The sequence below is a fragment of the Falco rusticolus genome, chromosome 10 (assembly GCF_015220075.1).
Source record: "Falco rusticolus isolate bFalRus1 chromosome 10, bFalRus1.pri, whole genome shotgun sequence".
Classification (NCBI taxonomy): Eukaryota; Metazoa; Chordata; class Aves; order Falconiformes; family Falconidae; genus Falco; species Falco rusticolus.
Window position 1 is genome coordinate 4,777,913 of NC_051196.1, and position 27,672 is coordinate 4,805,584.

The 27,672-nt window shown below is 37.3% G+C and overlaps 1 protein-coding gene across 11 annotated transcripts in view; it reads right to left on the reverse strand.

The window, feature by feature from the left end:
- Nucleotides 1-27,672, reverse strand: part of CPT1A (carnitine palmitoyltransferase 1A) — a 45,801-nt gene that overhangs the window by 9,774 nt on the left and 8,355 nt on the right. For 9 of the 11 annotated variants that reach the window (XM_037403074.1, XM_037403070.1, XM_037403077.1 and 6 more), the window contains 15 exons: nucleotides 22,839-22,917; nucleotides 22,545-22,699; nucleotides 21,343-21,482; nucleotides 20,782-20,953; nucleotides 17,426-17,527; nucleotides 16,570-16,707; nucleotides 15,643-15,720; nucleotides 14,667-14,774; nucleotides 13,639-13,726; nucleotides 9,302-9,497; nucleotides 7,996-8,184; nucleotides 6,879-6,984; nucleotides 4,906-5,022; nucleotides 3,861-4,025; nucleotides 2,461-2,595 (listed from right to left, as the gene is read on the reverse strand). In XM_037403074.1, coding sequence (XP_037258971.1) covers nucleotides 2,461-2,595; nucleotides 3,861-4,025; nucleotides 4,906-5,022; nucleotides 6,879-6,984; nucleotides 7,996-8,184; nucleotides 9,302-9,497; nucleotides 13,639-13,726; nucleotides 14,667-14,774; nucleotides 15,643-15,720; nucleotides 16,570-16,707; nucleotides 17,426-17,527; nucleotides 20,782-20,953; nucleotides 21,343-21,482; nucleotides 22,545-22,685 — 1,875 coding nt within the window. In that variant the 5' untranslated portion in view covers nucleotides 22,686-22,699; nucleotides 22,839-22,917. The remainder of the gene's footprint in view (nucleotides 1-2,460; nucleotides 2,596-3,860; nucleotides 4,026-4,905; nucleotides 5,023-6,878; nucleotides 6,985-7,995; nucleotides 8,185-9,301; nucleotides 9,498-13,638; nucleotides 13,727-14,666; nucleotides 14,775-15,642; nucleotides 15,721-16,569; nucleotides 16,708-17,425; nucleotides 17,528-20,781; nucleotides 20,954-21,342; nucleotides 21,483-22,544; nucleotides 22,700-22,838; nucleotides 22,918-27,672) is intronic. The other 2 variants (XM_037403080.1, XM_037403079.1) reach the window with 1 other exon arrangement.

Consider the following 27,672-nt stretch of genomic DNA (forward strand, 5'->3'; position numbering starts at 1 on the left):
GGAAAAAGTTCTTCACTGAAAATGTGGCTGGCCACTGGAACAGGCTCTCCAGGGAGGTGGTCAGGGCACCGAGCCCGTCTGAGTTCCAGGAGTGTCTGTTTGATGCTCTTAGTCATACGGTTTAGTTTTAGTTAGTCCTGTGAGGAGCAGGGAGTTGGACTTGGTGATCCTTATGGATCCCTTCCAACTCAAAATATTCTATGAGGCCATGAACACGATGAATGTTGCAAGGGCAGAAAGAGTGTGTCTGTTCAAAACATGACAAATACCCTGTTAAGATTTTATAATGTGGAATGCAACACACTGAGTATATGGCAATTTGTCTCTTTTTATCTCCAGCGTCACTTCATTTTACACCATTTAACTGGGACAAAGTGAGCAGCCTGTTTGCCTCCAGCATGAGAAACTAATAAATCACTAGTAGTCATGCTAAGCATGCCTACTATTGGCAGTCAGGAGCAAAGCTTTGTGGATAGTCCACGGAGGATAGAAGTGCTCAGCAAAAATTCTAAGGAAAAAGCTTGAGAACAGTAGAAGCAAGGAGTAAAGGCAGGCAACTCTTACTAAAATAATATATAGATGCCTATAATATAACCGTCATGACACACAAAACCTAAAAATTTCATTATGAAGTCAGAGTTCCTCTGCTCTGTGGCCGATCATTCCAGATGAAGGGCGGTAATGAATCAACAAGTCTAAAAGAATCCTGTTTGTAGTAGCCATAAAAAAAAAATAAATATGTGAGCAGAACGAAGCCTGAGATATATAGATAAATACATACATATGATCTTGTGATGTATGGGCCTTCTTATTCCTTCAATATATACGTTAATGTTAACTGCAGAGATGTAATAGCTGTAACGTCAGAAATAGGTGCTATGCCAAAATTACTTTCTATACACAGGGTAGTTGTATATAGTAAGCTGTGGCACATTATGTATCACGTGTCAACGCAGCTGGATTTTCAGACTTGCACTGGTCTGATCACAGCTGCCAGCAGAGCACACTGAGAAATCCAAAGGGATTTTACATACACAGAACTTCCAGAAAGAGGAGGGAGAAAAAAGTATCTCTCTTTCTCTGTGCACCTGTTTTCTTGAAGTAACATTTAATCATAGAATCATGGGGTTCTTTCTTTCTAAAGAACAAACCTCAACTGTTCATGTGCTTAGACCTCTTTGCCCTAAGATGTGATCAACTAAAACTTTTCTCAATGACCCATTATGTAACTTTTAAAGCTTTTCCAAACGAAAAAATAAGCTCCCAAGTAAGCAAGCTGTTTCAGGCTTCTCACTATTTCCTTCCTTACCTATTCTACTTACCAGCAGAAAATGTTTCCCTAATGTGTTTCTTTCTGAAATTTAAGTCTATTACTTCTTGGGACAGAGGACAGATTGTTCCCATCATCTCTGCACCAGCCTTTTTATCCTCTTGAGCACAACCTGACTCCCAACCTCTTCCAGTGTTCTTTCTTCTTTAGACTAGGCAAGAATAATTAAGTTCAAACTCTCCTCACAGATCCTCTTAAGAGGTTTATAACCATCCTTCTTGCTCTTCTTTAAACTCTTTCCAGTCCATCCGTACCTCAAATGTGGTATCCAAAACTGCACACATCACCCTAGCTAATGCTGCACTAGAAAAGAAGTGCAGTAACAAAAGACTATTAAAAATTAAAGGGCAAGACTAAAGCGAGTGCTCCAGTTTTTCCAGTGGTATGGCACTGAATGTCAGTGTTCAGTTACTGATTGTTACAGTCCATCTTTTTAATGAGAACTTCTACCTGTGCAGCTGTTACTCAGGCCTGGATGCAAAACCTTTAGTACATTCATATTTAAGAAAAAAATCTGCTTTTCCAGTGAAACCTGTAATTATTTATTTCATCAACTGTATCTGCAAAAACTGTGGCTAGCGGTGAATTAAAGAACAAAGAGCCCTCACGACAACTGTCCTCCACCCTTCCATTTTGACAGCAAACATTTTGACCAGTACTGTCCAAGATTTCCAAGCCAAGAAGTTTTCCCCTAGGCCATGCTTCCTTTGTTTACTAATCAGAATATTACAAGAAAGATTAAAAAGCCCACCGAAGTCAACATAGAAGAGCAACTACTTATTTCCTGAGAATAACACTTGCTTCCCTATCAGGAAGGAAAGCCTAACTAGTATGACCTTATTTGATTTACAAATCTATGCTTGAGTTCTAGAAGTTACAAAAATTTCACAAGTCATCTCAGTTTTCTGAAGCTTAGGAACCGTAAGAAATGGCATATTTGGCTAAGTTACTGCCGTTCTCTTTTGGTATAGCCCAGAAAATGTGGACAATTACCTTATGCTGCACCTCATTGCTAAAAAACAAAGGCATCACTCTAAGCGTTTAAAAAATAATTTGGGAACTTTTACAGATATCTAGTGATAACTCACATGCCTTATGGATTGTATAAGGCAACAACAACATGAACTTACACTTTCGGTTGGGTCTTCCATGGTTCGAACAAAATTACATGATTCAACAGTACACGAACGAACAGTTTCAGTCCTGCCTTCTCTGAACAAGCGTGTCATAGAGGCTTCATATGTTAAAGAAAATTTTCCCATGTCCTTGAAAAGGGAAAAATAAGAATTTAAAGGTTTAGACAGACTTAGTCCCACTTTCTTAATCAACAGTTCAAGGTAAGCACACAGGATATGAATCACTCCACAAATTAAACTCAGCATTAAGTCTTTAGTAGCCCACCATTAGCAGTCTTACCTAAAGAAAAAAGTCAAACAAGATGAGAGGCTGGATTTGACAAATGCTAATAGAACAACCAGACTCACAAGCACTTCCCTCTGCATTTTATATTCGGTCGCCTTCAGCTTATAAACAGAAGCTGATTCAAAGACTATCAGAAAACTATTTCAGTGGCTTCCTAATTAACACAGCTGTGGTAAGCAATCGAGAAAACTAATATCCTTGAAAGTATTTTTAATTAAAAGTTTAATAGCATGGAGGTGCATGCCAGCGTGGGGATTTTCAAGAGTGTGAGAACTGAAAATAGTCTGCAAAATCCAGAAAGCAGGGCTTCTGTATTTCCTGTAGATGTGCACAATCTACAGATTAAAGGTTGCCAAATGATAGAAGTTTATCTAACACCTTCACAGCTCTACCTGTCTAAAATACACATCAGAACAGATCGTGAAAGTCTGTTCAGTTTTAGATTGAGGATGGGTGTTCAAAATAGAGGAGCTAGGTAAGTAACTAGAGTATTTGCCATGTAGCTAGCCTAAACAAAGGTAAGAAGGACTGTAGGTGCTGAAAACAGCAAGGAAATCTGGATGCTTTGAAAAAACATTTGGAATCACTTTTCTTTAAAAAAAAAAAAAAAAAAAAAAAAGAACACTATTTCAACCGTGACAGCTAGAAGCCAAAATGAAAAACATGCATGTTGCTACACTGGTGTTTTCTGAAAGCACATTATAGAAAAGGTGAACTAATAGAAGAAAACACAGGTAGGCCTTTCAGTTAATCCTGTTTGGGAGCGTTCATGACCACTGAATTAAGGGTGACCCCAAACTGAAAGTGTAACATCATTTAGAGTGTAACATTGGCTACTAGAAGTTTCATGGCTACTTCTTTCAAGTCCAAAATGCCCAGGGATAGACCAACTAAGCAGAAGAGAAAAAAAAAAGTTACATGGGTGTCAATACACCAAGCTTTGGACAATTAATTTCTAGCTAGTAATTTCCATTGAATGTCTTTAATAACTTTGCACAAGGAGTCAAAGATCACTCTAAAGTAGTTTACACAGTCACGTTTTAATTACAAACATGCTATACCAAATTCAACGAGATTCTATAAGCCAGAAACAGTCTGTTCTTCTTACCCGATAGTGAGCAAGCTGCAGGGCGAGCTGCACGAAGGCATCAGGGCTGGTTTTTGCTTTCTTTATCAATCCCTTCCCAAAAGCATCAAAGAAAAATGAGTAGAAGTCCACATCATCTGCTAAAGCTATGGCAGTGCTCAGAGACCTCTCAATCACTTCTTGACACTAAAATAAATAAATAAATAAATGCATATATGCCTATACATACATTCGATGGCATTCGAGAACTGTTGAAAAAGTGCAAGTATTTTTAATTGATAAATAAGAAATGTTGTCTTTATGCATGCCAGAAACATCATTATCTAAACAAACTCCCTTTGGAGAAAGAGAAGCTATGTTTGCCAAAAAGTTAAAGTTTTAAGCCAATACACATCTGGAGTCCAAAAATTATATTTAAAAAAACCCACCAGCATTAAGACCATTCAGATCACTTGAACATACCAGAATGATCCACAGAGAAAGAATGGCAATAGCTGTGTGGCTTCCAATCTGTCATACATGTTTAATTAAACATATCACCAACCATCACCTTTTTATTCAAAATTAAAATCTAAATAGGCGGTGGCAGTTTCTCTTGAACTCAGGCAAAACTATCAAATCTTATTAGACATGTATGCAGAATTTTGAACACAAAAAAGACAGCCAGTCTCCAGGAAGTGTTACACAAAGGCACTTGTTGTGACAACAGTAATGAAACCCCAGCAACATAAACTTTATTTGAATACAGTTACTATTTAAATTAGGTGGTCACTTATTTTAATATAGTTGATAATTAAAATAAGTGCCCACTTATTTTCTTGGTTGCCAACCAAGAAAGTTTCTAATAAAAAAATTGGCATTTCCTGGCCAGAATTTTTTAAGAATGATGTTAGAAAACCCTGATATCTTTTTAAGTAAACTGAGTAATGTCCACACATGAAATACACATCTTACAGGACTCAAAGAAATTTTAAGCTGATTTATAGGGTTATCAATAATTACTTAAATGATTTGACACTGAGGAAGAGGAGCATCTTCCTCAAATCACTAGCTGTTCTGTACTTACTTCTGCTGGAATTTCCCACTGTAGTTTGGTAGGAATAGGAATATTTTGATTGATATCTCCTTTGCAATGCCCATCTTCCGAATAGCCCAGTTCAAGGTACTCAGTTGCCATGACATTCTGCAAAAAATGACACTTCATCAGAATTACAACACATTACATATTGCTGTGGAATTAGGGTTTCATTGTGAAAGCAATATAAGCCATTTTCAGTACACAGTGAAATAAATATACAATCCATTTCTAAATACTGAAAGGGCCTGCCAGCGAAGCCCTCTGTTTTACTTTTGTTCTGAGTGGGAAGAATACCAGATATGCACAAACATCTACTCAATTACACTCAAAATGCACCACGTTTTGTTAGGTGCTACTGAATTAATCAAAACGTTTCAATTAAAAACCCACCTCAAACTTACTAATAGTAAAAACTACTCAGCCTTAGATTTCACAACCTTTGTTCAATTTAGGTTCTAGAGAATTTCTTCGAGTTTGTTATTTGTCAAAACTTGTTCATCAAGAAACAGTTTATTTCAGAGTAACTGCACATCCCTGCATGAATGTAATCATTTTAAAGATTCGTATCCCACTCAAAATTGCCATTTATTTTATACGTGCACTAGAGCTCTTGGGTGGGGAAGCAGACTGTTTTCAAGATGAACAGAGCATGAACCACAGACAAAAAAAAGGCTCTGTCTTACAAGATTTCAAACATCCTCCTCAGTGTAAAGAAAAAAAACCCAAAACCAACCCAAAACAAACAAAACACCCAAACAAAAACCAACCCAGAATTATCAACAGATTGGAATCTGCTCAATATGGAAAGAAAAAAATTGACAAAAATCTTTTGCATATTCTACATATATATTTCTGATCTCTTAATTTAATTTTTTCACTTAGTAGTCAGAACATGCCATTTATGAAATAAAGTTTAATCCATTTTATTCTAAAAATAGACAGTCTATAAAGAGCTAACAACAACAGGTCATTTTTTAAGAAATTAAATCCTGCTTAGTTTATTTTAGTCATCTTAATTCTTAGCAGAAAAATGAACCAACTAATAGTAAACACAGAGATATGAACTAAAGCATATAACATTATTCAATAAAAGAAAACAAAGTAACTTTGCCATTGAGCTAGTCCAAGCTGCGCTGTCAAGTCAACCTCAAATCAACTTGGCCTTCTTTCTTCCCTGGTTAGAGAATGCAATGAGTATTTTTTGTTCTTACGCACATGGAAACTTTCGTACAATAAAATAAGGAAGTTACTTGGGGCACCAGTCAGACCTGAGACCCATTTGCACAAATATATAATGAAACCAGAATTAGCTAATGTTTATGAAATAGTTTTGAGTTATTAAGTTATGCAACTGTTCATGGCTTTACGCTTTAAAAAGAAGAAAAAAATCAAGTAGGATTCCAAGTAATAAATTAAGCTTATGATGAACAGACCTGACAAAAAGTGCATTTATTCCATTCATTTCAAATAAATACAAGAGATAATTGAAACAGCGTTTCAATCTGCATCTCGCCAAACAATAGCTTAAAGGAAAAGGCAAACTCTGTACCATTTCTTTAAATTTTGAAATTAAGTGCGACTCTTATAGCACAAGAAAGCTTAAGTGCTTCAAAGGCATATATACATATATATGCAAAATAAAAGAGTCAACCTATTGATTTAGAATATTATGAACAAGGTAGATGGGAGCTGTATCATTTTTCTCTGAAGTCATCCATGCTCATTAAAAATGCAACAAAGACATTAAATTTAAAGGACAGCAACTTTTAAGTAAGGGTTTGCTGTTTGGTTGGTTGGGTTTGGGTGTTTTTTTTAATTCTACAGTCGCTGTGGGAACAGGCCCATAATCACTCATCAGAAACATGAATGCAAGAGATTGAAAGTAGCTGCTGAACTTCAGGACTGTTGCACGGACCGTATCACATTATCTTCTGCATTAACTTTTTGCACTAAACACCTACCTCCCACAGGTGTCCAACAATAGGAGCATCTGCCCAAGAATGTTCTGCATTCAGACCTATTCTGCCATTTTTGAATACTATCAGAGTGAATGTTTTGTCAAACCACCTACAAAAGAAATTAAGATCTCCTTATGATTTTGTACATTTCAAAAGCATTTTTATTATTGTAACTTCATCTCTCTCAAAAATTCCAGTACTAGTTCTCAGTGTCTTTTTTTAAAAAAAAAATAAATAATAGTATATTTAAATAAAAAGACATAAATTTGAACCTCATGAAATTCAACAAGGCCAAGCATGCAAGGTCCTGCACCTGAGTCAGGGCAATCCCCAGTACCAACAGACTGGGGGACGAACAGATTGAGCAGCCCTTGCTGAGAAGGACTTGGGAGCACTGGTTGATAAAAAGCTGGATATGAGCTGGCAACGTGTGCTTGCAGCCCAGAAATCCAATCATATCCTTGGCTGCATGAGCAGCAGTGTGGCTGGCAGGTTGAAGAGAGGTTGTTCTCACCCTCTACTTTGTTCTTATGAGATTCCACCTGGAGTACCGCATCCAGCCCTGAGGTCCCCGGTACAAGATGGATGTGGACCCGTTAGAGTGAGTCCAAGGAAGTACCATGAAAATAGAGGGCTGGAATGCCTCTCCCATGAGGAAAGGCTGAGAGTTAGGGTTGTTCAGTCTGGAGAAGAGTTTGCAGCCTTTCAATACATAAAGAAGGTTTAGAAAACTGAAAAAGGCTTTTTACTACAGCCCATACCGATAGGGCAAGGGGCAATGGTTATAAACAGAAAAAAGGTAGTTTTAGATTCACCACAAGGGAGAAATAATTTTTACGATGAGGGTAGTGAGGCACTGGGACAGGTTTGCCAGAGAAGCTGTGGGTGCCCCATCATTGGGAGCGTGCAAAGTCAGGTTGGAAAGGACTTTCAGCAATCTGATGTAGTTGAAAGATGTCCTGCCTGTGGCAAGGTGGGTGGACTAGATTATCTTTGAAGGTCCCTTCCAACCCAAACCATTCTGTGATTCCATGAAATTCATCAGCTTAAATCACTCATTCATATGTATTAGTGTAACTCTAAAAAAGAAAAGGTGTTTTCCACCGAATTAATACTGTACCTGTCATAACATCTGCCATGTATTAAGGATTTTGCATATGCATCCAGCGACTTGACCGGATCGTCTTTCCTGTACCCTTGCTCAATGTCATCCAATGTCACAAAAAATGCTGCTTTCTCAACAGCATCTAAGGACTGCTTGTTCTTTCCACGGCTAAAATAAGCCTGTCGAGCTTTAGCCCATGGCACTCTGCAAAAAGAATTTGGGTTACAGCCAGATTATGTGATTTTGTCAATGTTTTATCACCCTTAAAGATCACTGAAACATTCCTCCTTTTATCAAATTTGAAGCAACTACTTTCACTGCATTTAAACTATATCTGCAGTGAAAAGTTCTGAAAACACACATACAATGTAACCCTAGGAACCAATTTAACGTATCATCACGTGTGAAGCTTAAGCCTCAGAAATCCAACATTTCTGCAGCATGAAATACTTACAGCATAGATCATCTGTGTTTATAACTGAACAAAAGAAAATATCTATTATATGGAAAAAGAATATAGTAATAATAATGAAAACAATCAACAGATCTCTATGTCCATTACTGTAACATCCAAATCTAAGAGTCTGGACAGTTGTCAATAAAAAGTTCCATGGTAAAGGTCTGAAACAGATCTGAAGTTAAAGAAGTCCTAGACATTGTAATTTCTGTATGATTGTGCCACAAGTATTTAGACATTTATGTGGTTTTCCCAATTTAAAAAGTTTGTTTTAAAGAAGAAATTGAGAAAAAGGATGGACTGCTAATAAGAAAGTATATTAAAATCCACAGCTCTTTCTCTCCCTTACCCAGAAACAACTAGACAGAATGAACTAAGTTTGTCACAATTTAATTGAATTAAATGATTTTGCACCTGTAACTGAGTACACACTGCTTTATTTTGTAGGTGCACATCATGAATATGGAGTAACACTTACTGAATTCACTTTCTCAACCTAAATTGTTAAGACATTCTTTAAAATGACAGCAAACCCCAGAGTAGATATAAAACTCAAATTGTTCAATGTTTAAATCTGTAAAGCTTCCAATTCCCACTCTTACGATAAACCACAAATAAAACAAACTTCTCCAGCTAGGTACGGGTAACCTGTATAAAGGGTTGCCACTGCAAAATTACTTTTAACTCTGCCTAGTCAGAAACGACTGAAAAGCTGTTACATGATACTAACATAGAACATCAGTCATCAAGCTGAAAGCAACAGACCACAGACCATTTTAAAATTCCAAAGCCAGTATTCAAATTATGTTACACAAATATTTCTAAACGTTAAAATGAATTAACAAAAAATAATAACCAACATACCTATCTCCTGCAGTAAGAGCTGCTAGTTTCTCTTCACCAGCCTGAGGCTCTGAATCATCATTAAGAATTCTTTGAATCTGCTGTTCAATTTCTCGGGGTTTCAACAGTCTACCATCGTGGTACAGCCACACTTTGAAGTAACGGCCCTTATGATACACAACAATGTGTTTGCTGTCTTTCACATGCTGGAGAACATCTAGAATTGCAATCACTTATATGAAAACAAAGCTGAAGTCTCAAAACACTAAATAATATCAAATGCCTACTGCATGCACTACCAGTTAGCCACAGCTTATCTATTTTAACAAAGCAATAAACAGTGTGGAATAAAACGCTCACCCATGTTATTTCAGCACGGATTTCTGCATGAAACAGTCAAAATATCCAGATTTGATAGTCATTTGCATGTTCAGCACTACCAGTTTCCACACTGGAAGCCAATATTAAGCAACTGAATCTATTTCTGCATCTGAAAAGTGAGCGCTAGTAGTGTAGTCTGACTGAGCAGTCATCAAAAGAACACACTAGATGAATCTGAGGAAGGGTACTTCTAAATCATCCGCATTCAAGTGCCAGACCACTCACGGTACAATCTGCAGGGAGCCTTAAGAAAGACCAAATTTAGTACCATAAGCTTTTGTTCACATTTATCCTGGTAGATGCACAGTGAATACTCCATCTATGGCCAAAAAGTAGTGTTGTGGAAGTCAGCAAAGCAGAAACCTAAGCCACAAATTTTTCCTCACTTCATTATTTAATGGCTTAATTGGGGTAAGTCTGAACTTAAGTCACGAGGGCATCGTATCAAACTGCAGATGAAAGTCTCTACAGCAGCCAGGAAAACCCCTCAACTGATGAAAACTGTTAATTGAATTCCTTCACTACCCCAAAGAACTGATATATTCCTATTAATTTGAAAAGGCCCATTACAGAGATGGTAAGAAAGATGTCAAAAATGAGGGCTGAGCCTAAAAGTCACGAGTCTGAAAGATCTGAGGAACATTTTACCAGGGAAGAGTTCTATACTTTGGGTGCTCTCAGCTACCCATAAAGTTTTGGTAGGTATGCTCCACCTACTGATCAGGAACAGTTTTATGCTAATGGTGCCTCTGGGCCATCCACTTTGCAAGTCTGCCAAAGATAGGATGCCTGTGGGGAAAGTGCTAGGATTGGCAGAAGCATCACTCCAACTGTCAAGTTCATTAATACAGTGGGTTGTGAATTAAGAAGAAACCCCAGAGAGGTGGAAAAGGCGCAGCAAAGTAATCAGCTAGTGAGGTAACATTTTTTCTATAATCCTGACCTGAGTCAGGACACCCCAAGTATTTGTCTCATGTACATGATGCGTGTGTACAAAAGACAACCCCTCTTCAGTGTAAAAAGCAAAAGCGAGATCATTAGTCATCTACATCAACAACTGACGTGACAACAGTCAGTTGCTGAGCCCTGGCAATTACCTTTCAGTCACCTTACTTATGGACCTAAACACAGATTTATGCACCTGGAGTACAGATTTTTTTTTTAATACAAAAAAATCCTTCCTTTTTCTTGCCACTCCAAGAAGCCATTTATGTACAACTGAAGATGCATGTAACATGCTGCATGGATTTCCTATTAAAAAACAAACGGGAATGGAAAGACATAAAGGCTCTTCCCTGCTTAAAAGAAGTGATTCACTTCATAGTGTGTTTTGTTAAAAGACCCAAAGATTAAACAACTGCTCAAGTGAAAGGATACTGTATCTGTTAAGATTTTACTAGCAATTAGTATGAAGATATGCCAAAGAATTTTCTTTTTTTTTTTTTTTTTTTAAATATGCTGCTCCTGTAGGAATTGTAACATAAATAAAATAATTGAAATCAGGCTGCAAGAAATCAAGCTACTCATGAGAACCTGGGAAAAATATAACTCACTTATCTACATAAGAAATATCAAAAGGAGTTTTTCCTTTAGAAAAATACAAACAATGAAAAACATAAAAAGTAAAATAGGAAAAGTGAAGTGTTTAGGAGGAAAATAAGCTAGTGTTATGATGCTGACTGTACTTTAATTTGAAAAACTTTAAGTAGGAGAAACTGAGGAGAACTAATAAGATATACAGGATATATTTTGATCAGGTGTTACAGTTAGAATGGGCCACTTCCACAATTCTGCGAAAAACTCATTTTACACTAAGGGAACACCAAATTAAAAGCTAAATGCAAACAGTTCACACCTTTTACTTTATTGAGGACAGGGAAGGGGCAAGGGTTGCACTCTCAGTACTTGAATTATTCTAAATAGCAATAGCTCATACACTACAGTTGTCTATTAATAGAGATTTTAAAACTTGCTAGTTTACTTGAGGTACTTGTTCATGCTCAGGAAGTAATCACATCAGGGATATGTTTTTCTCCATTTTGCAGATAAAGGAAGCTGAGGCATAGCTGGGAAATAATTTCTCAATAATCTACTAAAGGCCAGCAGCGGAAGTGCGAGTAAAATCCTTATCTGACCCAAGCACCTACTGCTTTATCCACTAGCCAATGCCAGTTCCCCCCCTTATTCAACTTCATACAATAAAGCAAGCGTCAAACCTCCAGCAGGGAAGAGCAGGCACTTACTGGCACCTATTTAGAATCTCTTAGGTTTTTATTCTGTAGTTGAGTGGGACTAACATGCTTAAAGGCAGCTTGAAACGTAAGAGTGAGTTACGGATATCAAAGTTAAAAAAAAAAAAAATATCCTGTCTTCAAGTGACAGCCTATACATACATTCCCAATGGAAGTGACTAAGCAATAACCCCTTGCATTCCGAATTCCTAGTGATTGTCCTCTGCACCAATCATGACTGTTAGGATAACTCTGCCAAATCCTGTATTTCATTCTGGTGTTAACAATGCAGTGTGGGATACACATTTGAACTCAGTTCTAAAAGGTTCTTCAGCATATAACCAGATCAAAGATGCTTAGGTACAGCTTAAGCTTTTGTAGATAACACAACAACAGATGCCTCCACTTACATTTGCTGGGAAATTATTACTTCTCAAAGAATGAGAAAATGGATAGCAACATTTTCTTACACCTGTTGACTACAAATGTTAGTATTTCTAGATGCGCTCTGCCTCCTTTTAAAGTGGGGGGGGGGGGAACAAGCTAAGAAGCCACTTAATTTTAAAGATCATAAAAACCAGCTTGAGCCTGGAAAAATTTAGGCTACACTAATGGAGATCTTTGGAGGCTACCTTGGGGAGAAACACATGATGAACATAGGGATACATTACTTTAAGAAAATCAATACCATACAGAGAAAAATCAGCTTCAAGATCTTGGATAACGTATTGACCATCAAAAAAATATGATATTTTTATGTTGAGATACAACAACAATTCAGTCAGTTGCAAGTCTCTGATAAAGTGAAATGCTTTTATGTCTGTAGACAGTGTTAATGAATGCATGCAATGAGAGCGTATGTACACCTACAGTGAGAAAGCATATATGAACTATCACTTATAGATACAATTTTTTTTGACTGAGCTAATGTGATTGCTTATGATCATGTAAACATATCCTTAGTCTCCAACAACAAGCAGAAGCTGCAAGAACACTCAGGTGAAAATGACCCTGCTATATGCCACCAGGTACACCCCTCCATTCAACATTAAGATGTGGAAACATAGCTCAGGATAACCAGACCATTGCTGGGAGTTAGGGCAGGGCAGAAACTAACCAAACCCAGTTACAGAGAAAGTTTTGGACACAGTCCTTATGACAGGTGATTTCACTTAGCTGCTGTCTTACAGTGCATACAAAAGGTCAAGGTAACAGTAGCTATGAAAACCTTGAGAGAACTAAGACAGTACCTGCCTCTGAACCAGGTGAACAACTAGTGTTAAATGTATGTTCATACTGAGAAGAACACATTGGGATGTTAGGAGTCATAAGCTGAAAGGAAAAAGGGAAAGCCAAGCCAGCAAAAGATTTTAAAATGGTTGAGATAAGAGAACACAAGATCTACAAAGATAAAATCAAGGATATCAAAGGATCCTGAAAGAGTAGAATGGAAAAAGGTAAAGGTTATTTGTACATTAAAAGCACAGGGCAGACAACAGGTTCTTGAAAGTAGTTCTTAAATTTAAGGAAGGCAGAAAAAACACTGCAGAAGTCTAAAAATCACCCTAAAAGGAAAAACATCTATGCATTCTATAGCAATTAATTACTTCCTGAGTACTAGAACACAGTATTGGAGTGTCATTGTGTCTGTCAAATCCTTACCTGGAAAAACAGGATTTTAGCAGAATACACCCCAAAACCTGAATCCCATCAAAACGTTTATTCTCCTTGGCTGGCCCTGCTTACCTGATTCCACTCCTGGGATACGCGAGGTATTAAACATCCGTTCCCACTGAGCTGAGCAGAGTGGAACAGTAGATCCCATCAGAAGAATCTGTGTCACAAATGTTCATTAAAATTTAGTTTTGCATATACAATTAGCAAATTAAAAAAGAAAGAAAAAAAGATGATCTGGTTAAAGACAGGCTGTAGAACAGTAATATTTATAATACCTCAGCTCAGGTTCCACCCCTGCCCTGCCCTGTTCATTGTCTTTCCTTGAACTACATGTGGAAGATTCCACTGACATTTCAGTAACTGTATTTTTTTCCTCTCCTACCAAAAGCCCACCCTTCAGAAGGGATCACTGAAGCTAGCTAGCGTCTGAAATCCATAGAGCTCTCAATGCCCAGTCTAGATACAAAACTTAAACATGCAGTATGCACTACCCCTTAATTTCTTCTTCTAAAGCTATTTCTGGCTGTGTAGGAACAAAAGTTCACATTCCTCAGATTTGTAACTACATACAACTAACCACATCCCTGCCATGACTTTTGACAAAACTGCTTAATTATTTCAATATTTGTTTGCTACAACAGTCAGTCACTGGACAGAACAAACTCTGAATGGTATTCACATTTCTAGGTAGCGAAGACAGGCAATTAGTGCAACACGAAACTTTATCATCTATACAGAGGCTGCCACTGTCCCACCTACCCCTGTACTCACACTACACGATGCCACAGATTTTTCAGACTTCGGTGGCTCAAAGGTACCATTACATGCTTCGCATATACCAACAGCATCTGCTATACAGAATACTTAAACATATGCAAGTACAAGCCTCTATTTGTCTTTTGGCCAAATACACACGTTCATTTCAAATACTGCAATTAGTTGGCATGAGATAACCAAGATGTTTGGGACCACAAATTTAGTTACATCTTACATGTAGTTCTGACAATAACACATTCCTCTGCTCTCCCCTTCTGAAAACTTATCAGCTTCTTACAGACTGGAAAAAGATCAAAAGCCATTTAAACTGATATACATACTGGCTTGATTTCTTGCCTGTCCAGTTTTTTCCGATAGAGAAGGATGGCATGGATAACATTACCAGCTCTAGCTGCTTGCAGGGTTGTGGGAGATAAATAAAGGAAGTCCTATAAAGTACGTAAGAATCATAAGTTAATGATTACCAGACTACATTTTAAAAGAATACTGACAGTAACTTCTCATCCATATTCTTCAAGTTTATTCTGGTCAGGATAGAAAATGCATTAAAACATACAAAGTGCACTAGTGCAGTGAGTTGGTGTCTTGAAACTTAATTTCTTTAGCAGTAACAACCTCCTTAAAAAGCATCAGTCTTAAAACATACATGATAGCTGTTAATCAGCCCAGTAGAAAAGACAATGCTACTTAAAACTTGAATCCAAGACTACTGCATTTCCTCTTTTTGCATTTAATTTTAGGGTCTTTTACAATTTCATTTCCCATACCAACATTTGCGAATAGGAGCACACACCTTGTTGAATTTTGTTACCCAAGAAGTTTTACATAGAGCTTCTGAAAGATTGTTTGTTGCAGTAAAAACAAAACCGTAAGTCATTACTGCATGAGTGTCCTCAGTGGCAGATGTGCTAAGTTTATTATTAAGATAGCACTGTACTTGAAGACATTGGCTACAGGTTATACTAGAAGAAAAACAAAGGTCACAGTGGCAATGGATTTCTGAACAGAAGGATATAATGAACTTTTACATAGAGCTTTTGAAAGATAGTTTTGTGTTTATTGCAACAAGCAAAGTCATTACTGCATGAGTGTGCCTCAGTGGCAGATGTGCTAACTTTATTATTAGGGTAGCACCATACTTGAAGATACTGGCCGCAGGTTATACTAGAAGAAAGAAAAACAAAGGTCACATACTCTGTAGCAATGGATTTCTAAAAAGAAAGGTATCATGAAGATACCTGGCAAAAAATGTACAGTGCTTTTTTGACACACAAGGAGTTTATAGTATTTACTTACCATTGCAAAATAGTTACTATTAACCATAATTGGTCCACGTCCTCTAAGGTAGATATATTCTTCCCACCAATCACTAACCTGTAGCAGGAAGGAAAACAAATGCAGTAAGATCTCATGATTTCCACAGTTTGTTTTCTGTGTTAATGACTCCACAACATTCCATACAGAAGCAGGAAGGAAACTGCTAGCTTGCCCCCCTAATTAAAAACAACCAAAAAAACCCACCTAACTTGTGTTAATCTTTAGGGAAAACAGGAAAAGAAAAAAAAAATGATGAGACAAATTAAATTCAGCTATAGCTCTGATAATCTTCTGAAGAAGTCATCATCATCAGATGATAATACTTAAAATACCAGATCTCCTGAATGTTTTGCAGCCTTTGCCAGGAAAGCTTAGGCTACCGGGTACACCTTTATGTTAGATAATATATCAGGGAAGAATTATATTACAGTTCTCACTATGACGTTGGAGTTTTGTTTTTACCAAAAAGAAAACCCAACAACAAGAAACTAACACCACCACCCAAAATTCTTGTTACAATTCTTTATTCCTCTTCTATATGCTTTAGCTGTTCTATATAAAAATGTTGTCTTACATTACCCTTTACAACTACCTGGGTAGCCAGGCCCATTGTTGAGTAATCAAGCTTAACAAGCAATCACAACAGCAAAAGCCAAATCACCTGCTCCAGAATAAGAAAACAAAACAAGGATTCATTCTTTCAAGTTCCATTCACCACACTGTTCGTTTACCAAATCACACAAATTATTTCTGTGCAAATCAGGTGACCTCCCATGCACTTTACAAAAATATTAGTCAGTTGCCTTTTTACATTTAAGGAAGAATAAAAGTTAAGCCAAAAACCGCATAAGGGAACATATTAAGTTATGACATTTGAATGATTGAGCCTCCTATTTATCTACTCACATAGTTTGTGGCCCACCAGGATTTTAGCTTCAAATACCACTGAAGCCTTGGTCCCAAATTAAATGCAAAATCTTTGGCAAGACCCTCCATTCTTCTGAACTCTTCATCATCCATAAGTGGCCGAACTGATTCCAGATACTAGAATATAGGAAAAAAATCAGCATCAGTGTAGTAACTAATATGTAGCTTCTTGACATTCCTACACAAGGCATTTGAAGAGTAGACAAAGATTATCCAGACACAATTCATAACTATGCTGTTAAAATAAAGAGTATACACTATTCTAAACACCCATCTTCAAACTACAAAAATGAGATCTTTTTTTCAAGACATTTGTCAGCAAAACACAAGTGGAAGAGGTTACTTTTCTAAGGATACATCTTCCACTCAAAAGGAACTTTTTTCCACACACTGCTCCTTCAGTATCAGGCAGGCAGATTTTTCTCATCTCTAAAAACCAAATCTTCGGTTTCTGCGACTACTGTCCTACTTCACACTTTGCAATAACGTTTTGTGTCATAAAACACACATTTATATATTCAAGCTGTGGAAGATAACAAAACCAGCATGTTTCAAAAGCCCTGGAAATTATACTTTGCCATACAGTCCTACATAAACAGACATAACGTCATCCAATCCAAATTACGATGGCTTCAAATTACCACTAACTTTTCAAACTGTCACCAGTTTCACTGGTTTGTCACAGCCTTTAATTTCTATGTAGAAGTTTTAACCCATTAAACCATATTAATGCCACCACGCAACACTACTTACAAGACATAGCAAACACACCCACAATGGCATCCAAATAGGGATTCAATGTTACTGAAGGAAACTAATTAATGAATGTACACACCCTATTGACTGTGTCATTAACAGCTGGAACTGGCAATCGTGGTAAAGATGTCTGGAAACTGTACAACATGGGTTTACGTCCTGAGAAGAGTTTTACAAGTGCCTGAGCAAAAACAAAATACACACCACAAATTACTACATTCAACAAAAGAAAAACGACAGAGTAATGAAGTGTAACGTAACTCAGTTCTTTTCACTGGTAAATTATACTGCACTAACTTTAGCAATGTATTGTTTATCACCATTTCACAAATAAAAAAGGCACTGACATAAACTAACTTCCTAAAGGTTAAACAACATGTCAGTGGAAGGGAAAGACCGTCATAGCCGTTCTTGACTTCCCAGACAAGCTTCTAGTAACTAGGCAATGTTGTTTATTAATGGCACACCTTGATCTCAACAGAAAATACAGACAGTTACTCAGCACTTTTTTTCTTCATACATTTCCCTCTGCAAAGATTAAAAAAATAAGTCTACCAGTTGATCTTTTACTATATAGTAGATATTACTGTATCTACTATATCTCTATAGTGTTTCAGAACAGGAATCATTATCAAGCCCGTCACTCAGCTAAGGATCCCAGATAATTATAGCCACCTTTAAAAATAGTAACTATGCTTTGGAATCATGGTTCAATATTTTCCAAAGTTACAGCTCCACATCAATACTGTTACTGATGTTACAGAGAGTCTTTTCAAGCATGAGTCTGCATGATTTGAACATACCAAATTGTGCAAGCATGCCAGTGTTATACGCAGTGCTTGTGTTACAAGAAAACAGCAATGAAACAAAAAAGCTAGGTATGACAGTTCCCACCTTAGCTTCAGATATTACAGCATCTCCTGTTTTCTATGGGAGACTGAAAACAGAAGCAGCATTTCTGTCTACAACTGTTTCTCAGCTGCAACATGCACTAGGCTGGAAGTCTAGACCATGCAACTTCCAGGCTACACATGAAAGGATTTTGACATTATCACTCTATTTCAGCATGAAAGTAAGGTCAAATATTACACCGACAATCCAGTGGAACCTTTATTATCAAAGTCCACTCCAGGTCCAATATACTATACCATAGATTGCATGCAGGCCAATAGATTAAAGACAGAAGATAACAGAGGATGTAATTTCAACAATAAATTCCTAGAACTTCTCCTGTCTCTGCCCCCCGGCAACCGATAAAATGCCTTGTTAAAATGTAGTTTCCTCTTCCCCCTACCCCCACCCCACAATTGCCTTGGTCAGTACAGCTTAGAGGAGGTTGTTTTAGGCAGGAAAAATCTGCTAAGAATTGCAGAGTATTACCAGCAACAAAGACCACCCTGCAAATCGATCTCTATCAGAGTTGTCAGAGGTACGTGGATGCACCACAGTGATCAGCCCAATGAAATTCATGTGTGCTTCATGACAAGAGAAATTTGAAGCCAGGCAAGTAAAAAAAAAAAAAACAACGAAACAAAACAAAACAAAAACCTCAGCTTTTTATAAGAAAATCTAATTCCATACTTGGAGGCAATTTTATTCCAGAACTCTTAAGCCAGGAAAGGCTGAACTTATCTTCAGAGTACCTGCTCAACCGACAGAGACAGCAAACATCTCACAGTATTTATCTCTTAGGTAAACTTGTAGTAGAGAATTTATAACAGTTTGAGACCATTCAAGTGATCTGATGGACACGCATACTTAATTACATCTCTGATTTCATATGCAGATGCAGCAAGTGATCTCATTCTAGCATGCGTTGCATCTGTTCACAGATTATTATTTTTAACTTACTTTTTAAAACTGCAACTAATACTTGGATTTTTCCCCTAATCCTGTTACAGAAAATTTAACTTTAGAAGATGAAGTATGTTCATTACAAGTGCCACCAGGCTCTCAACCAGCCTGAAAATCACTTTGTACTGTGATTGAAATCAGAGCTCAGGTTTTTGATCTATGTGACTATTTAAACAGAAGACAGTATATTCATGACAGCATTTTTCATGCAACAGCATAAAAAACATCCAAGGAAAACCCCTTCAGAAAATTACACATATTAAAAGGATAATAAAAATATAGATAGCTAAGTAAAGTTGACACTGTTTTACTAAGGAAACCGCTCTTCTCTTTTCTTGGGACTGGCTAAAGAACGAACAAGTTATCGAAACAGAGCTTCACATTAAGTATGGATGAGACTCTGTTGGGCATACACCTCTATAGTGTTTCGTATTTTAAAACATATATCATACACAAAATATAATGCACAACAAAATACATATGCAACATAGAATAGACAAATATTTATAAATACAATACACAACAAAGCATGGTAAGTAGCATTACAGTTCATACTGTTTGAGGTTGATAAGGCAATATTAACAGCTTTTAATTATCTATCTGGCAGGACATGCTGAAAACCCAGACAGCTACAGCTTCAAGCAATTGACAGAAAGCCTTACCATTCAGAGCCTGTACTGTACAAATTCGAGTCATGAGGCTCCTGATACCGCTTCCAGGAGAAACTATCAATCAGAAATTTGATTTTTAACAGATGAATATTAAATTCTATTTTAGTGTACCATTCTGGAAACCTGTTCTTGAACATACTTCATAATAAATCATGAAATGTTGTTAGTCTAACACAAATTAGTTAATTTTTTGAGGCTGCAGAGACTAATTTTACCCTATAGGGAACTGAAGTGACGACTTCTACAATATGGGCAAAAGTGACTCAAAACAACGGAGTCCAAGTAACAAAAACCCACTTCATCTCTTGGAGCACCTGTCCTCACTTTATACCTATCACATCCTTTAAGGATCCTTTTCCAAAGCACCAAAATAATCAACAGGAGCCAGATCACTCTCATCCTTACGTGAAAGCTGCATAACAAGCTACCTTATTTACACTGTTTGTCCAACTCATTTTGGAGGCATATCACTAAATCAATCGAAAGGATGTTCAATATCATTTCTTCAAGCATAAGATTAATTTTAGAGTAGAGCACCCAACATTTCAACAAAGATTTTGGGTAGCACTTTCTGGGGAGGACAGCAGTTCTTTGGTACTGCAGTCCAAGTTCTTTAAGCTGTACTTGCATACAGAGAAAAAGTAGGTATTTGAGTCACACAGTCCCAAGGCATTAGCAAATTTAGAAGTTATTCTTGAAGCATTTACTCTTACTTCTACAAGGCCATCCTGTATAGTTTAATTATAGCATCAGAAGGATGACAGTAATTAGTAGAAATATCTACCTAAGAGCTTCCTGTCCCATGACACAGAAAACACAAGCAAGGAAAAACCTACAAAGTTTTCTTTCAGGGCTTTGAATATAGATCAGCTAGAAGTTAAGATGAAACAGGAAGACAATATATCCTTACCATCCAAAACTTGGTGCCTGCAGAAAGTTTGCCATGTTCAGCAAACATCCAACCGTGATAGGAAAGCAACATTTTTAGAGAGTAGCGCATCGTGACAATAAGGGCAACCCAAAGCCCTGTGCCAAAAAGTACTCCGCTCACAATGTTCTGTGTTTGGTTTGACATATAGCCGCTGTTTAAAACAAAAGCCAGCATATGCCAGTTAATGTCAGTTTAAGTTCTAAAGAGAACGTAATATTGCAAACCTAAGTCTAAAAGTAATTACACAAGCTTCATTCCAGTTTAGCCCTTTTTCATAAACTCTTTTCCAAACACCCTCTCATGCAGTAATATCAAAGGCCACAGAAGTTGCCCAATGTGCTTCCCAAATACTCAGAAAACAATGTAGTAATACTTGTCTAACAACCTACCCTACCTCTTTCATACATCTGCTTAATTGGGGTTACTCTGTCACAACCATACTGTTCAAAACCTGATACACTTTAACAGGATTAGCTTTAAAAGTAGCTACAAATAAAACTGATTTCCTTTAGAGGAACAGTAACTTTTCAGTCTACTTACGTTGTATCAAGTGTTCGGTTGATTTTAGCTATTATTCCTAAAGAAGGATCAATTTTGGCATACATTGTTGACATCACACCCACAACTACAATAAGCCAGCTAGATGGGCTAGCAGGATAAACGCCAGTGATAATTCCATTCTGGAAAGAAAAGCCTTCACATAATTTTTTCATACCAAAGTGGTTGACTTCATATTACCATGGAAAGAAACACAAATCAACACATTTAAGTCAAGATTATCCAACATTTTCTTATGTATGCTTAACTCAGGAGTACGGGATGGATTTAGTTAAGTTTGACAGCTACAGAAAATCATCACAATGATATCAAGAATTAAAGGCACTTAAAGTTTTTTTGTAGACAACGTTGAGCCTGCTGCCAGTATTACTAAAAATACTGAAATCAGCAGACAGCTTTGGAACAAACGACCCTTCAATAATACCCACCCACACTGAGTTCGGCCTCTCTAAATGAATACATGGCAAAAATATTTTATTGAACAAGACACTGAAAACTGGAATCAAGGGGGGTTTATATCATGTAACTAGTCCTTCTCATAGTTTTATAAAATATTATTGACTACTGTTAAAAATGAGGTTTTGACAGAGGTATTGAAGACAGCTTGTACCTTATCTAGTTTGCTACTAATAAAATAGATATTTACCATTTCTGATCCCATGAACAAAACAAATTCACAACAATCTGCATCAAATACTTCATCAGAAACATTACAACTTAGCATAACTTGTACAAGACATGTTCAGGTAACTTTTTGAAAACAGCAAACATTCTACTTAATTTGAAAATTTAATTTTGGCAAAGAATATATAAAAATCAAGAGTGTAGTCTTTTACCACTAAGTGATATGACATTAAAAATCACCACTAGTTATATTTCTGACTAGTGCTAAAAGATTACATAATTATACGATGCGTTATGGAGACAATGAAGGAAATTAAACCAACTGTTAATTCCAATGTCTGTTTCATCTTGCTTCCATGGAATAAATCAAAAAGATGTATCCTTTCAGTCTTTACAGCATCACCCAGTGCTACCTTCCTCAGCATCCCTTGTCTCAACTAAAACCCACAGAAGTCTTTCACAATAAGGAACTTTGCCACAATGGGGAAAAAAAGTTTTCCCTGGACAAAACTTGAATAAATCTATAAAATATTACATTGGACTTGACTGATTTAAAATACCTTGAATCTGATGAACTTTTTCTTCCATGAATGGACACCAGATAAGTAAATTTGTTTGAGTGCCTCATGGCTCATTCGCAGGTCAATCCCATCTGGAGTTACTGTAAATTGAAAAGCTACTGCTTGATGAGCTTCTGCCATTTTCAGAGAGAATTCTGTCAAAAAGCAAAGTTAAAAAATTATTTCCTTTTTGTTCAAAGGAACTAGGAGATAGTCCATTTCTAGCAAGGTATTTTCTACATAGTAATTTTGGGAAATATTTCAAAGTATGCCAAATTTACATATGATACTTGCCTCTTCCTTACAGGCTACGCTTGCACTTCAGTCTGAGCGTCTGGTATGTTAATTAAGGTATCTCCTCTAACCACAACAGCTGAAAATGGAAGCAAAACACTCTCATGTAACTTAGGCCCTTTGGCAGGACTGTAGCAAGCTGAGTATCATACATACATGCAATATATAAAAATTCAAAGCAGAGCAGAAAATTAAATCTGTTAACATTTAGAAAAGCATACTGCAGGTATATCACTCTGTAATGATAAAGGAGGTCCAGAAAGTGTTTTGTTCATCATTTTGAATCAAAAGGTATTTAAAGTCTTCACCTCTGCTAGCAAAGCTGCTTCTGACCATATCTCCCTCTGAATTTATGATTAGCCACAGCAATAAGGCACTACAGCCCGTGTGGCTCCGAGTTCCGACTGGCAAACAATTGCAAAAATCAAAACTAAGCAGAGCTGAGGAAACCAAACCTTCACATAAACAAACATGAAATTAAGAGCAAGTTTAATTGAACTGCAGCTCAGTTTAACTACTCAAATAAGTATCAACAACAGTTCCAATATAAACAAAATACCATCATAATGGGCAGGTATAACAGGCTCAAATAAAAACATTGTGGCATTTAAAACAGAACTATCACTGTGATTCTATTTACATATTAATGTCTCGACTCCTGTCTGAGGATACAGGCAATTCAAATTGAACTGTATGCTCTTATTTACCAGCTCATCTTCATAGCTTCTTTCTTTCTGTAATCAGCATTTCTATATAAATATCTCGGAAGTTACTCCTACTTATCATTAACTCAGACTAATGTTGTTAGAGCACCTACAATCAGAACATACATTTTTGCAGATAGGCTGCAGAATGTGTAACATTGAAATGGTCCGAACTACATATTCCCGAGGAGACCATCATGGTTCCAAAGTCTTTTGTCCACATTCATTTATTAGTTTACTAAAACTTCTGCGCATAATCCTAAAAACAACCCTCAGAAGTGTGGCAAAAAAGTAGAGGAATCCACAATCCCATCTGTAGGTCAGGTTTCAAGGGCAAGCTTTAATTTCATGTTTTTACTAGGACAACAGGCAATGATATCAATACCAAGCGCTTTAAGGTGGCACTGGCATTTGTTTAAGCAAAATCAAAAGAAAGTACAACTACTTCATGCCTTTGGAATCGTAAAAGCTGAAAATGTACACATCTTTTGCAAACCTGAAGCTTAGACTTCGTAATTAAATTCTGGTAGACATTTATCCTCTGTTTGAACAGCATGTGAGGGCTAACCAGTGCAGTTTAGCTGGGTACTTCAAAAGCAGTTTATTACAACTGTAGTGCTGCTCCTCTAGTCTGTAAATATTTTACTATGTCAAAGTCATCTGGAGCACAAAGAAGGGGCACAAAGGCGTATGAGTAGACAACTAGGGAATATAAGCCCTGGGAAGGTTGCAGTAATGGCAGGCTTAGGAAATAAATACACCCTATAGGGAAAGGAGCATTAGGCAGAGATGAACAAGGCTTAAGAAATAAATACAGACTATAGGAAGAGAAGGAGCATTAGGCAGAGGTGAATAGAACTGCTGTTGTGCAGTATCTAGTAGGGTTGCTGACCAATAGGTAGTGACTGTTTGCAATATTTAAAGCGCCTACCTCTAGACCAGCCTGCAATGATCAACCTCTGCAATACAGCTACTGCTACAGTGGCTGATGGTAATTCACAGATCTTCCAAATCCATCAGCCACTACTCAGGTTTTAAAGGCTGAGTCCTGGGTAACTCAGCCTTCTGGGTTACTGGAAGAGTAGCTAAAGCTCACAGTGTTATACTGATAGTGTGCAATTTGACCTATGTACCTACAGTGTCTGATTAGGACAACAAAGAAATCAGATCAGCTTTGATCACTGGTTTCAAAACCTTTAACACAAGCCCCATATGCCCTAGGAACAACTGCAATTTGTAGTACTTAATGACTCAGTGACTAACAACTGTTTATTCACCGGGGCCTTGCTGTAGACAAGTATCAGGAAGTCAAAGTCAGCTGTCCATTCATTCATTCAAATCGTGCATCACCAAGCCATAAAACAGGCAGCAGTAATACATGCTGTACCCTGGACTCAACAGCATTTGCAAAAGGGGAAACCACTCAAAGTTAAGAATCCATCAAACGTTTAGCAGTACTATTAAGACCAGGATTGGGAAAAAAAAAAACAAAAACAAAACAACAAAAAACACAAACAAAACAACTATAGCCTCATATAAAGAATCAGGCACCTACATTTGTCTCATAAAGGGCCAAGAGGTTTTCGAGTTCATTCATGGAATTTTGTATTCTGGAATGCTAGTGTCTGAACTACCAGGTCAACTAATTTCTATTTCTCTTCAACTCCCCCGTGATTTCTCAGCCTGGGAATTTGTAACTATTCTCTCTTCTCTGTTTCTGAAGTAAAATTATTTCAGAAACCCTTCCCTCTTTAGGCACAAGCATTTTTACTGTCCAAGGCATAAAAAGATTATAAATAGCATTAATCAAAACAGTCAACCTGATATTTTAATGAATTAATAACTTGGCACGATCACGAAATTAAATAAGCTTCACTAAGGAAAATATTCCTTATTCTCAAATGAAGAAATATTAATCCAGCAAGAATGAATTCTGAATCAAGCAAACAAGCCCTGAAACCAAAGAGAAGTCTAGTTCTAGGACCGTATTACTTAATCCTAAGATGTAAAACAAATTATTTGTTTCCTTTCATATCCTTTTCCTTTACTTAAGAAAACTGTAAGCCTTTAAGGCTGTTTGGAGTGATGATGGCTGAACACCAAAGACTTCCTGAAGTCCCTTTCTTTGAACACTTATTTTCCTCCTTAAAGGCCAATTTAATCATAAGCTGCTGTACACTTCCCCTCCTTTGCATTCCTCTGCTGTCACGTGCTCGCTAGCAAAGTAGGTAAAAGGGCACAGGCCAGCGGAGCATGCGTAAAACTCATAAACTTGACTGCCAATGTTAGTAAGGCAGCACCTCCATCAATCAGCTAACACACACTGAAGCAATAACTTCTTCTAACTTCAGGCATTTCGGTCAGCAAAACATTTCTGTAAAGCATATACTAATTAATCTTTCCCAACAGAGAGCCTTAAACAACAGCTTTTTACTTTCTTAGCAGCTTGGCCAAGTCTTACTTAAAGGGATGGGGGGGAAGAGCAGAATAATTTCTAAAAGTAATCTGAAATGACTATTTTCATTCCTTTCAGTGTTCTCCCAAAATACTGATGTCTTAAAAAACATACTTTGTTTTGTGGTTTTGTTTTTTTTCTTTTAAAGGCAAAAAGCTGCCTGCTCATTGCTCTTTTCAGGTTTTACTTCAATTCAAACATGCTAGAACAGCTGCAGATGTTTCTCCTCTTTCTCCCCTTCCCTTCTCATACCTCTGCTTGAGCCAACCAAAACGTACCACAATGTTTTTCCATTGTTATAAACAAGCACTGCTAGGTTGGATGTCACTTCTAAGTCAATAAAACACACAGCACACTAGGAGGCCTAAGCCCCAGTAGACATGAAGGTCTGAAAAACCATGCTGCTATGCCTACTATTCATAAAGTGTCCTCAGATTGTCCTTCCTGCAGTTTCAGAATATTTACACTACAAAGACCAAGGTTTAACTCCAAGTGCTCGCAGACCTTATGATTTCAGGTTGCAAACACCGAACAGTCAACTCTGTATTAGGGCTTACATGTTCCTACAGCCACAGAAGGAGATGAGGGCCTCAGCTCTGTAAATCTAAAGCTAAAAGAGATCCCATGTGCAGGATTCTTCTATTTAGTCAGGCATGCAAGAAGTCAGTTGTGGTTGGTAAAGTCTCTCTGAAGCACATAATGCAGAGCACAACGTCTAAAAGACAGTGAAAGAATTAACATGCGCATCTTAAAAAGCACCAAGCCACAATACAAGAGTTAAAAGTATTACAGTATTGCACAAAACAAGGTACTAATTCCTGAAGCAGTTACTTTTGGAAATGCTGTTGAGTATGAACCTTGATTTCATGAGCTCTATATGGACAAAATGATAGTGCTAAAAAAAAAAAAAGTTAAAGTTACCACCTCTACCTCAAAAAAAGCAACTCCTCTGCTCTAAGGGGATGTCACCTCTTACCTCAGAACTCATCTTAGCCCATACATTACTTGGCTCATGCAATCCATTTCCCCCCCCCCCCCCCCCTTCATGTCCTATTCCTCTTGGAATAGGGAAAACCCTGCCATTTCTCCTTGGCAGGAGTCCAAACATCCACTGGAAAGAGACATACTATTTAAATGTAGTTTTCACATCTATAGCTCCTTTTCCTGCAAAGGAAGCAAGTTAATAAATGCAGAGGAAAACTGGAGAGAAGTATTCACATGACCATGAATAGCTAAAACCTTGGTGAAAGACTTAATTCTATGACTCTCGCTTGCCAGCTACCCCAACAATTTAGTTCAATGCTCTCCTCACAGATTTCTGACATCTATTTATAGATTAGCTCTTGTATACAGGGCATACACCTGTCAGTAACCAAACTAAGCTCACAAAACAATTCTCTCCTATTATTCTGCTGCGACAACCAAAGGTTGACAGTTTTTTTGGTAAAGCAGTGACTACTGCATGCAGTTTCTCCAAGTACATTGCTACATACCACCCCACAGCACTCAAACCGCAGGTTATTCATAGATGGACAGACTTGCAGCATTACATGTCCCTATGCTAAAAGCTAGAACATGATGCATCTTGAAGTATGATGGCAGTTCTGAATTCAGAGGCGCCTGGAAGCCCTCATAACTTCATGCACAGGCATGGTACCAACAATAAAGCAATGAG